The 12,173-nt window shown below is 42.0% G+C and overlaps 1 protein-coding gene across 4 annotated transcripts in view; it reads right to left on the reverse strand.

The window, feature by feature from the left end:
- The window catches only part of LOC126259432 (probable cytochrome P450 301a1, mitochondrial), a 414,350-nt gene that overhangs the window by 382,601 nt on the left and 19,576 nt on the right, over positions 1-12,173 (reverse strand). For 3 of the 4 annotated variants that reach the window (XM_049956239.1, XM_049956236.1, XM_049956230.1), the window contains exon 2: positions 3,499-3,715. The exons of the other annotated variant lie outside the window; for it this stretch is intronic. In XM_049956239.1, the coding sequence (XP_049812196.1) occupies positions 3,499-3,697 (199 nt within the window). In that variant the 5' untranslated portion in view covers positions 3,698-3,715. The remainder of the gene's footprint in view (positions 1-3,498; positions 3,716-12,173) is intronic. 4 annotated transcript variants of the gene reach the window in all.

Below are 12,173 nucleotides of genomic sequence, written 5' to 3' on the forward strand. Positions count from 1 at the left end.
AGGGCTATAACCGAGTTGTTACAGTGGCATGGCTCTGAGTATCGCCCACCTGAACCAATGATTAGGTATCTGTATGACTTCCCATCCAGCACAAGCAGCAATATCGTGGACCGATAAACCGCAGTCTGGATAGGGTACGCTGGTATGAGGAATAAATTCTGTCTTCTTACATACAACCACTTTCTTTATACACAGATCATAGTTGGTATAATTTCTGCTTACTGTACGCAGTCCCGCTAAAATGCTGATCATTTGTGTAACAAGTGATGTAGTATACTCTCTATAAATTTGACGTTGATTGAATGTTGCTTTCATGGAGCTGAAATTTTAATCAGGTTACCTTCTATTCGGAAGGTGTATGTACTCAACGACTGTTTGTGACTTATAAATTATAGAGTGTAGCAATCGGTCGTCCTTTTTAGATTTTATTATGCAAATCCAGATTTCGGCTAGTAGCTAGCCATTATCAATGCGCTATATTTTATTCTCAATGCATGTAAGTCCCTATTGTTCGGGCGTCAGTCACAGTTACTTGAATACTCACTTGAACCCAATTATTAGGTATTTGCATGACTTCCCATCCAGCACAAGCAGCAATATCGTGGGCCGATAAACCGCAGTCTGGACAGGGTACGTTGGTATGAGGTACGCTGGTTTGAGTATTCAAAGAACTGTGGCTGACCCCCGAACAACAGGGACTTACATGCATTGAGAATAAAATATAGCGCATTGATAATGGCTAGCTACTAGCCGAAATCTGGATTTGCTTAATAAAATCTAAAAAGGATGACTGAATGCTGCACTCTATGATTTATATGACATTTTAACATTTAATAGCATACACATAAGCCCATGAATATTTATATATGTGTTTGGAGAGAGAGGGAGAGATTGATTTTTGATTGAGATTTTTACTTTAAGTCGTAACTGGTACCTGAATTTTGGTTGCTGCCTCCTTGAATGATCAGCTTCTGCACCAGTTGTTGACGTATTGTAATTTGGGGGAAGTTATTGTTCTTTAAGTTTTAAAATACGACTCTTTTAGTTACGTGGCCGTATTGTGGATAGCTTTGAGCCCAAGTTTTCGCAGCTTTTCATACCTAAGGGACCACTGTTATAAGTAAATAAGATCAAACAGCAATCGGCTTTTCGTGAGAAAAGGAGATTGCTTAGCACACAAACTTCCTTCAAACTACACGTCCTGCTACATCCAAATTGGTCAGTGGAGTTCAGCACCATACTATTGTACAAGAACATAATCCAATAACTGTAAATAAGAAATTATGAGAGGTTGCTACTTATTGAACGAAAACTATAGAGAGTGCATTTCTTTTCCTGCATTTTAGTGAAATTTGTACACTTACAATTCTGTCGATTGATAGACGGCAACGGCAATGAAGTTCACCTCCTTTTCCAAAAACAAGATATTTCTATTCTTCACTTACAGAAAATTTGTGTACGTAAATGTTTGGCAACTCTTACGCATATTTTACTCGGTTTTATCACTAAAATATCGATTTTCATTAAATGTAACACTACGTTCTGAGCGACGGCCTAGCAACACGTGCTCTTTCCACAAGATACAGATTAACAGTTTTTAAATAAAATCAATTGTCCTTTTTTTATAGTCCATACTCAAAGCTTCTCTAATACTGTGGTTGCGGGGATTGCGCGCCAAAGAGTTTCTTGCTGTCCTGTTGCGTTTCACTTCACTTCAAGTACTTTCTGAATCACTTTTACATTTACGGTATTTACATACATTACTGAGCTTCTCAGAATAAAATCAGGCACAAATTAGTTAAAGAAAAAAAAACAGTGAGGCACACATAACATTACAAAATGATGGAAAATCCCAGACCAAGCTGTTGGAAAAGGTAAGTCGTGGGGGGAGAAAATAGGCCCTGACATGGAGAAAGGAGTGGAGTGTTAAAATTTGGCAGGCTGGGCAGCCCTATGGGTGGATTTTGTGGTCAGGTAGGATGAAGTGGTTAAGATTTCATTGTGTGGAGCGTGTGCAGAAAGACCACGAAAGGTGATAATCAGGGATGGAACGATGGGGTGGTTACTGTCAAGTTTGCATGATGTGTAGAAATTCCAGGTGCATTCAGTGTGTGAGATAAGATGAAAATAAACTTCATACAGGAATCAACCATGGCCAAGAGAAATCTCTAGATAGGTCTTAATTTGGGAAATAAATTTTTGAGAATGTATGTTTGCAGCACAGAACTATAAGCTAGTGAGACATGGCCTGTAGGAAAACCGAAACAGAAAAGATTCGAAGCCTTTGAGATGTGGTGCTACAGAAGATCGTTGAAAGTGAGATGGACTGCTAAGGGAAGGAATGGGGAGGCTCTCCGCAGAAAGGAAAGGAACATGCGGAAAACACTGACAAGAAGATGAGACAGGAGGATAAGACAAGTGTTAAGACTTCCATGATACTAGAGAGAGCCGTAGATGGTAAAAGGTACAGAGGAAAACAGAGATTGGTATACATCCAGCAAATAATTGAGGAGGTAGTTTGCAATTGCTACTCTGGGATGAAAAGTGTAGCACAGGAGAGGTTTTCTTGGTGAGCCCTGCAACAAACGATTCAGAATACTGATGAAAAAGAAAATGGTCACAAGAGGGGCAGATGACAGATAGATGTGAAAAGTCAGTATAAATGGCACCTGAGAACGTGGAATGTGGGACAAACTTTTGGTGTAGTAGAAACTCACGCGACATTGGCATGAGAGAGAATAAACTTTGTAGAAGATGAGTATGGTGGAGGAAATGTAGTCCTAGTATTCAGATAGTTTGTAACATTAGTCTACTGTATATGGTTTTTTATATGATTAGTAAAAGGAGTTAGATTATAGTCAGGGTTAGTACGAGGTGTTTTGGCGTATTAGTTAAGTGGATAGGATGATTGTAAGTGGTGTGGTAGCATTCGTTGAACAGAAGATGCAGATGATTCGTCCTGTAATTATTGGTTGGGTTAATTATGAGGAAACACTGGCCTCACCTGGAGGCAAACTGGTTGAGATAGAGCCAAAGGGCCAGTGAGCGTTCTGAAAGGTGGAATATGGTGTTGTCAATGTAATGGCTGAGGACATGTTTCAGGCATATCAGAAGAGGATATAGATTAGAGGATAAGGGACTGATCTTTGGGAACACCTGCAACATGGTGGCAGATGCATGAATGAGTGCTGGTTATCGGTACATGCGATGAAAAGGTGGATAGAAAGGATGCAATAATGTGAACATAGTTTGCTGGAAGTGTGTATGACTGAGGTTTGAAAAAGAGATTGAAGTACTAATATTTCTTGCCCTGTTATCTCTACTATGGGTACATCTGTAGTAACCCCAAAGTTGAAGAGATTTGTCAATGTTATGAAGACTATTTAAGATGTAGGCTGTGGGATCCAAGTAGTGTTACAGAGATTGTTGGATTAGCTGCCATGTAGTAGTGGAGATGATGTAGCCTTATGAGGTAGAGAGAACAGACCCCACCCTTACCTGATGGCATCAGGAATCTCCAGGTGTTTCCTATGATAGGCAGTGGTTTGGGTCCTGGCATTTCCTCAAAAGGTTTCGCCCTCAGCCACTCCTCCGTCGGTTCCGCCATAGTTCCCTTCACTGCCGCAGCCGTAGTGGCGCGGCCTCTGCTCAGCGCTACCGCCAGTTGCCGGCTGTACCGCGAACTTGCTGACAACATGGCCGCCGTTGATCCAGTCTGCAGCAAGTATCAGTATTAGCACGTGTGCAGTCGCTTTGTTGCTGCCTGCCAACGACTAAACAAAATTTTACTACTTCTTTCGTGTTGCTAATTCTACTATAAGATCGCAGTTACATCAAGGATAAGATGGGTAGATCATTGAGCTGTAGCCTATTTTAAAAAAAAAAAAGGTTCAAATTGCTCTGAACACTATGCGACTTAACTTCTGAGATCATCAATCCCCTAGAATTTAGAACTACTTAAACCTAACTAACCTAAGGACATAACACACATCCATGCCCGAGGCAGGATTCGAACCTGCGACCGTAGCGGTCTCGCGGTTCCAGACTGCAGCGCCTAGAACCGCACGGCCACTTCGGCCGGCTGTAGCCTATTTCATTTACGTGTGTCAAAACTATAGCAGTGTCATTAACAATAATGTTTAAAGAATAATTTGAAACAGTTGTAACATATCAATGAACTGCGTTAAGCCTGAATTTACACATGGAATACTGAGAGCAAAGTGTGAGATAAATGTGTGAGTGGACTTGGTGCAAATATTGACTTGCCAGTTATCGCCAGAGACAAAGAGTGACTGCTGGAAAAAAAGTACTTTCTTTTGACATAAAATTATTCAGAAGTTAATGAAATATCACGTAAATATTGATGTAGTTAATATTCTCAAGAGTCATTTAGCAGAATGTGTTATTAACTATTCATGTTTATCAATTTGATTTCAAAAGACAGTAACTGGATATAAACAGTTGTCCCAGACATTTATCCAAGATAGAGCTGCTTAATAGTTAATACTCAAAGTTCACTCGTTTTACGAAGTGTTACACTTGACTGCTAGAATTAACTGTATGTATTCAGTACCCAACCATGCGGACTAACCAAAACAGTGGTTTACTATTTTATCATAGTTACATGTGACGTAATTATTATTTCAGTATGCTTTCCGTGGTTCTGCTCAGAATCAACTTAATAATCAGAGATCAATGTTTTGTGGGAAAGTTGAAATTATTTATTATTATTTTGATTTCACGGAGATATGTTGTTCTGGTGCTACTTTATAAAAACTGAAAACTGTTTTCAGTTAAGGGTGCTTGTGCACTAATTGCTTTTGTTTTGTGAGTGCTGAAGAGATGCTATTAGTGCTACGCACTACGCTGAACCGGTTATACTACCGACAGTTTCTAAGCTAAATTAAATATTCATTAACTTAGTGTTTGGATGGGCAATAATTCCATCGTTTTGAATCTGACACCTTAATTTTACATGGTTCATGATTAATATTTGAATTATTCTAAATGTGGAAGGACTATATCCAATTATTGCAATTTTTCCTCTATCACCTCAATCTCACTTTGTGCATGCAGTGGACTGAAAGAAGTTAATGGTACAATAAATCTTACCAAAATCAGAAAACGACTGCCTACATATGATACAAAGCAGCCAATAAAAATCTTGTGCTCGCCTCACTATTGTATGGGGACAGCTGGGCAACGTGGCCATGGCGGGCAAAGTGGCCATTGTGAGCTTTGTTGAAAGTGTCATACTTTGACTCCATAATCCTACATTAATAACCGAAAGTTCGGTCACGCTACTAAAAGATATACAGCTTTCGTGTAAAGGCGTCGATGCAGGCAAACTGGCCATATCAGCAGTGGTCTCTGGCAACTTTTGTGTAAGGGGAAACGTAAAAGTACCAGCCGAAAGGAGGGCTCTGTGGAGATACTTGCAGCAAGCACTTACAGAGGTGATGTAGAAGCGACAAACACAGAGAGCGAAGAAAAAGAAAAGAAAAGGAAGGAAAAACGGAAAGCAGCTGAAGAGAAGAGAAGCAGAAAGAAGGAACTTGCGAACAGCAGGAAACCAAGCCTAGAAGATTTTTTGTCAACAAGGATGAAATCACGGAGTGCATGTACTGTGAAGAAAAGTCTTCAGATTCGAGACTGGAAGAGCACTGGATTAAGAACGAATTGTGCTCTCTCTGGGCTCATGAAGGATTTGAGGAACAAAGTTTTGATTTCCATTTGTGAAACGTGTAATTCGAATCAAGTTTCACAATAAACTGTGTGTGAGTTCTTTGTTAAAACATTTTTTTTATTTCTTATTTTTGAATTTAAAACCATATGGCCACTTAGCCCACTTCTGTCCGACAAAGTGACTACATGCCACTTTATGAAAACTTATTTGTTTTAAGTATTTAATTTCATCCTAAGATGATTAAATTATTCTATATTAATCAATACACAAGGGAATGAATGACATTAGTTGCCAGTGGGTGTTGTTTAAATCTGTGGGAAAGTTGAAAATTTGGGCCGAACCAGGATTCAAACCCACGTATTGTGCTTACTACTACCATTGCGCCATCCACGCATAGTGGCCATCACAACTGCATGGACTAGCCTGGCACGACTCCTGTCAGACCCAAATTCTAAACTTATCCGCACCCCACTAATGTAGTGACCCATACCTATTATCTTCTCTACTACTGGAATTCTGCCGATTCCCGTAAGAGTTCATCCGTGGTGTACATCCGCACTCAAGTGATCAGTTGGTCGTCCTCACTTTAATTATATGTGATGTCTCTTCTTTCAGACATCTGTGAAAGAACGGACACCACACATATATTCTATATCATGCTTCAGTAGCTGCAGATTATAATCACTGGTCCATCTGCATTTCTACCTATTGCTAATCAGCTTAAAAAATATCAATACCTTAGCCTGGCCACTTTTCCCGGCTCTCCCCTACTTCGCTTATAGACAGCTCATGCCTTACCCACTCGCAAAAAACTTGTAATTTTCTGCATTGTTATACTCTGTAAATAATTTGTTCCAAACTTACAAGGGGAGGCCGCCAATTGTGAAATTCAGATTCGATTCATACTGCGCATAATAAAAGCTCATGGCCAGAGGTGTAATGTGGCAAAGCACCAAGATGCACTTCTCAGCCGTTGTCGAGAAAATCGACAGTTAAAATAAACCGTTGCGGTGAAATACTCTCTACGATTAACATTTTTCTACAGCGTCGTGGCGCAGCGGTAAGCGCTCGGGTTCGTAATCCGAAGGTCGCCGGATCGAATCTCGCGACATGCAATTTTTTTATTAGTTTTTTGTAATTCAAATATATATATATATATATATATATATATATATATATATATATATATATATATATTATTGAATTGCTTATGCATGTTGGTGAAGGCGGATCGCTCTCCAATTGTACCGCCTCCATTTTTCCGTTTGTTTAACAGGGTGTACCAAAGCTCTCCCGTCCGCACTGATTTTCGACGATGTTATAAGTTGCGCTAGGGACCGCATCTACCTTCTTTCGAAGTTAGCAGGCAACTACGCTGTTATGCGGCTGCTCGTTTCGGCCCATTCAACATCTGTCCTTCAAGTGTAACGACCGAGTAACGGAGTTTATATTTCATACCTGCCACAGCAAATTTGTGTTCGTGGGGTCTCTGTTCTAATTCGAACGTTTGACTTACGTTATACGTATTCGTTTCGGAATATCGTTTCTACGTCTTCCGTTAACTATACGTGGTTAACATTATGAAGACAATTAATAACATTTGTGAAATACAACTTTGTTTGCGGAAAACATAATGATGTTCGAAGTCGCCAGTTTTTCCACGAGAAACGACTTTCAACAACTTATTATATGCGTAATTGTTGCAACTGATTGCCGGGAATTATATATATATATATATATATATATATATATATATATATATATATATATATATATATATATATGTGTGTGTGTGTGTGTGTGTGTGTGTGTGTGTGTGTGTGTATACACATTTGAATTACAAAAAACAAATACTAAACAAAAAGGTTTGCATGGCGCGAGATTCGATCCGGCGACCTTCGGATTACGAACCCGCTGCACCACGACGCTGTAGAAAATTATTAATCGTAGAGGGTATTTCACCGCAACGGTTTCTTTTAACTGTCTTTTTTCTCGACAACGGCTGAGAAGTGCGTTTTGGTGCTTTGCCACATTACACCTCTGGCCATGAGCTTTTATTATGCGCAGTATGAATCGAATCTGAATTTCACAATTGGCGGCCTCCCCTTGTTAGTAGTATACGCCATTTGTAAACATATAGTGCCTCACCCAGAACTGTACTCCGCTTGTAAACTGATCATGTGTTCCATGTTGTACTACACCTGTAAACAACTTGTGCTTTCGCCTGGGCTGTACCTCACTAGTAAACAACTTGCGCTGCCTCCAGTATTGAGCTCTGCCTGCAAACAGCTTGTGCCTTCCCTGTTATTGTGTGTGGCTATCAGATGTGCAACTTCAGCACTAGTACACTCAGATTTCCCAGTAATGAACGCCATGGAACTAAATTACCAAGGCTTAGTAGGTCTAAATGTCGTCGATCAATAATGCCAGATGAATGACAGAGCTATAGACGAAGATGTTGCAAATATAATATTCACTTGTTGGATAAATGATACATGCTCACTGGAGTCTCATGGGACAGAGAAATGGTAGTTCGAACAAAAGAAACGTAGACAAAATAGCCATTGGAGAAGCAATGATCCATAGCAGTTAGGTAAGGGCTGCGAAGAAGACACGTGAGCAAGAAATACATTCAGTAGGGACGAGCATGTCGTGATGGTCATGCAGAGTTGCAAGATGCCTGGCCCTCACTCACTGGCCTGTTGCCGTCCATTCTTTTTTTTTTTTTTCCAATTTGTCACCCGCTTGAAATGTTCTCGGTGAGGCTGCGTTGTTTAAGGCCAAGCAATAACGTGTGATCAGATAAAGAGAACTCTAATATCCTTCGCTCTTATTAAATTATTGGGGTGATGGCATTGGTTTATTCTCTATACTTACGGCTGTGGGTGCTTGAGGTGACTCTCCGCGCAGCGGTGCGCTGACAAGGGTCACGGCAGATCGGGCACTGCGTTCCCGGAACGACCTGGCACTGTGAATAGCGAGTCGCCGACAAAGGCAGCCTTTCGCGACCCTCGGCACGCCTTTGTATCTGGTAGTATGGAGATTACACACTCACAGTCGGCGCAAGTTAGAGACGACCAGCTGGCCCTTCGCAGAATTGCTTCACTACCGAGAACAATCAGCTAGCCCCGGTTCGGCGCCTGGTAGTTGCATTTTGGGGGCAGCTTTCTCAGACTTAGATGTCAGACTCTGCGGTAGCGGTATCCACGCCCACACGCCGTTTTCGCATTTCTCGGGTGCAGTTCTCACGCGTCAGTCTTTCCGCACACGCCTTAAAAGACGCCAGTTGATTGGAGTTGATTGGCTGACGTAAAAGCACGTTGCTAAAATTTGGCTGCAAAGCCCGCCATTGGTGCAGCATTGTTCGTGCCGTTTTGGCGGGATTGTCTGTGGCGAACTGCACGAAATCATTGGGGTACGATTCCGTGCAGAACTGCAACTGGAAGTATCGAATCGTGGAGGAGATATGGCGCACTCATTTTCTATGCAGGTGCGCAGAGCGGAGTTTTTCGGTGAGTCTCATCTGGGCTGCAAGAGAGAAAGAGGTCGTGGAAGTCACCTAAGTCACCTCTGGTCCACCCGGGGACGAGGTAGAGGTTGTGATGTAACAAAATAAAAGTGATGTTGTTATTCAATGGACAAGTTAGAATTTGAGATTTCGCTTACTGTTTTATCAGTTACAATTGGCGTCAGAATCATGGATTGACCATTGTCATAAAATATTGCATTATGACATGTGAATAGTCTTTACTTGCAGTTCCGCGTGGCTTGAAGCAGTCACAGCTAGCGTGCTATTGATTAAGAAATTGCATTATCGTCTTTCTAATTACTTCATGATCGTAGATACGATCATACTCGGTCGTGAAGGTATTCTTATGAGAAAACAATTTCCTAAGGGACCAGAAAGTTCTTAAGGGCGCAAAAACAACTATAACATCATACAAAAGGGTAATTCAATATTAAAGCTGATGCAAGAAGACGATAAAACAGTTTTCTTTTTGTCAATGTAACACGCACATTGGACTGCTAATCTTGGTGTCTGTAATCTTAGTAAAATGCATAATTAAAATGAAAATAATACTGAGGAGATGATAGGAATGAGCACTGCTAAATGATGCAATATTTCCAGAACAAATATTTATTATAACTAAAACATATATCGTACCTTAAGCTTAGTACTACAATGACGGTAGATTTTTATGTCCGTTTCGTATCCATTGAGCGCTCTTTTATATAGCCATTGTCCTCTTGAGTCGCTCGTGCGTCGTCAAGATAAGTTATAACAGTTCTTCTTTTCACACTTCACTCAAACTTAGACGAACACGTTTTTATTTATTTAGTAAAAAATTAGATCAGACCGCCACAAATCTGCGGTAGCGTTCTCGCTTCCCACGCCCGGGTTCCCGGGTTCGATTCCCGGCGGGGTCAGGGATTTTCTCTGCCTCGTGATGGCTGGGTGTTGTGTGATGTCCTTAGGTTAGTTAGGTTTAAGTAGTTCTAAGTTCTAGGGGACTGATGACCATAGATGTTAAGTCCCATAGTGCTCAGAGCCATTTGAACCATTTGAGCCACAAATCTGCGTCCGTCTTACTTAAGAAAAACAGTACAAGTCTTTAGCGCTCAAGGCTTCACTTGTTCTCCAGCGAACAAAATAGTGAAGGATCGCATATCTATCCGTATTCTTCTGTTTATGTTGCCGCCCAAGACGACGAATTACATCATTTAGGAAATTCCACCGTCGCTATGCGACGCCTTATTACGTACATTAATCATTCTTTATAAACAAGTATCTGTCTTCTGGCTGAAAGTGTTAACTATTTGCTGTTTTAATGAAGCCAAAAATAGCGGATATCACAAGGTGTAATTAGAAGTGATCACTATATCGGTGGAATGGACAGAGGTTGATAGATTCCATTTGGAATCAACGGTCGGGAGTGTTTACTTGCTTAGCTATCTCGCCTTTCAGGGTCACGATCGCAGGCGGAGATCATCATGGAGGTCAGCATTCGTGAGGACAGCATGCAGTACAACCCTGTGCAGAAAGCTGCCTACCACGAGCCGATCTCACAGTTGGAAAGTATTCACTGCACCGGCAAAGTAGGGACTTGTTTATTTATTCTGACGTACTGGAATGAGATTTTCACTCTGCAGCGGAGTGTGCGCTGGTATGAAACTTCCTGGAAGGTAGGAGACGAGGTACTGGCAGAAGTAAAGCTGTGAGGACGGGACGTGAGTCGTGCTTGGGTAGCTCAGTCGGTAGAACACTTGCCCGCGGAAGGTCCCGAGTTCGAGTCTCGGTCCGGCACACAGTTTTAATCTGCCAGGAAGTTTCATATCAGCGCACACTCCGCTGCAGAGTGAAAATCTCATTCTGGAAACATCCCCCAGGCTGTGGCTAAACCATGTCTCCACAATATCCTTTCTTTCAGGAGTGCTAGTTCTGACGTACGCATTGCTTCGCTCCCGTGGCAGACACACTTGCATGTGGGTTTCTAAGATGAGTTACCCTATTTGATCACTGTTGTGTGATAGAATAGTTGTTTATTCTCTTGGCAAATTTGCACACACTCATAGCAGATCATCGGGTGCTGTAATTACACTGACCAGGCAGAACGCTATGACCACCTGCCAAGTAGCCGGTACAGACAACAGCGACGACCCGTCGTGACGTGGAAGCAATGAGGCCTTGGTAGGTCGCTGGAGGGAGTCGGCACCCTATCTGCACACAAAAGTCCTCTAATTTGCGTAAATTCCTGGAAGATGGTGGGTGGAGGTGGGGAGGGGTGGGGGAGCGATGAGCTTTGATGCCACATTCAATCACATCCCAGATGTGTTCGGTCGGGTTCAAATCTGTCGAGCTAGAGGTCAATACATCAATTGTAACTCGCCATTATGTTCCTTGAACCAGTCCATTACACTCTTGGCCTTGAGAAATGGCACATTATCTTGCTGAAAAATGCCACTGCTTTCGAGAAACGTGATCATCATGAAGGGATGTACGTGGTTTGCAAACAGTGTACGGTAGTCATTGGCCGTCACCGAGCCTTGCATGAGCTCCAATGGACCCATGGATGTCCACGTGAATATTCCACAGAGCATAATGCCGCCGCTGTCAGCTTGTCTCCGTCCCGCAGTACGGGTGTGAAGGAAGCTGTAGCCCTGGAAGACGATGGATTCTCGCCCTCCCATTGGCTTGGTGAAGAAGGTATCGGAATTCATTAAACCACACAACGCTCTGCCACTGCGACAATGTCCAGTTCCGATGGTCACATGCCAATTTCAGCCGTAGTTGCCGACGTCGTGGTGTTATCATTGGCACATACATGGGTCGTCGAATGCTGAGGCTCATTATGAGGAGCGTTCGGAGCGCTGTGTGTTTAGACGCACTTGTACTCCTCTCAGCATTAAAGTCTGATGTAAATTCAGCGATAGTTCATCGCCTGTTCTCCTCTACCTGTCTGCCAAGCGTACGACATCCGTGATAAGG

This window comes from Schistocerca nitens, chromosome 5, assembly GCF_023898315.1.
Source record: "Schistocerca nitens isolate TAMUIC-IGC-003100 chromosome 5, iqSchNite1.1, whole genome shotgun sequence".
NCBI classification, from domain to species: Eukaryota; Metazoa; Arthropoda; class Insecta; order Orthoptera; family Acrididae; genus Schistocerca; species Schistocerca nitens.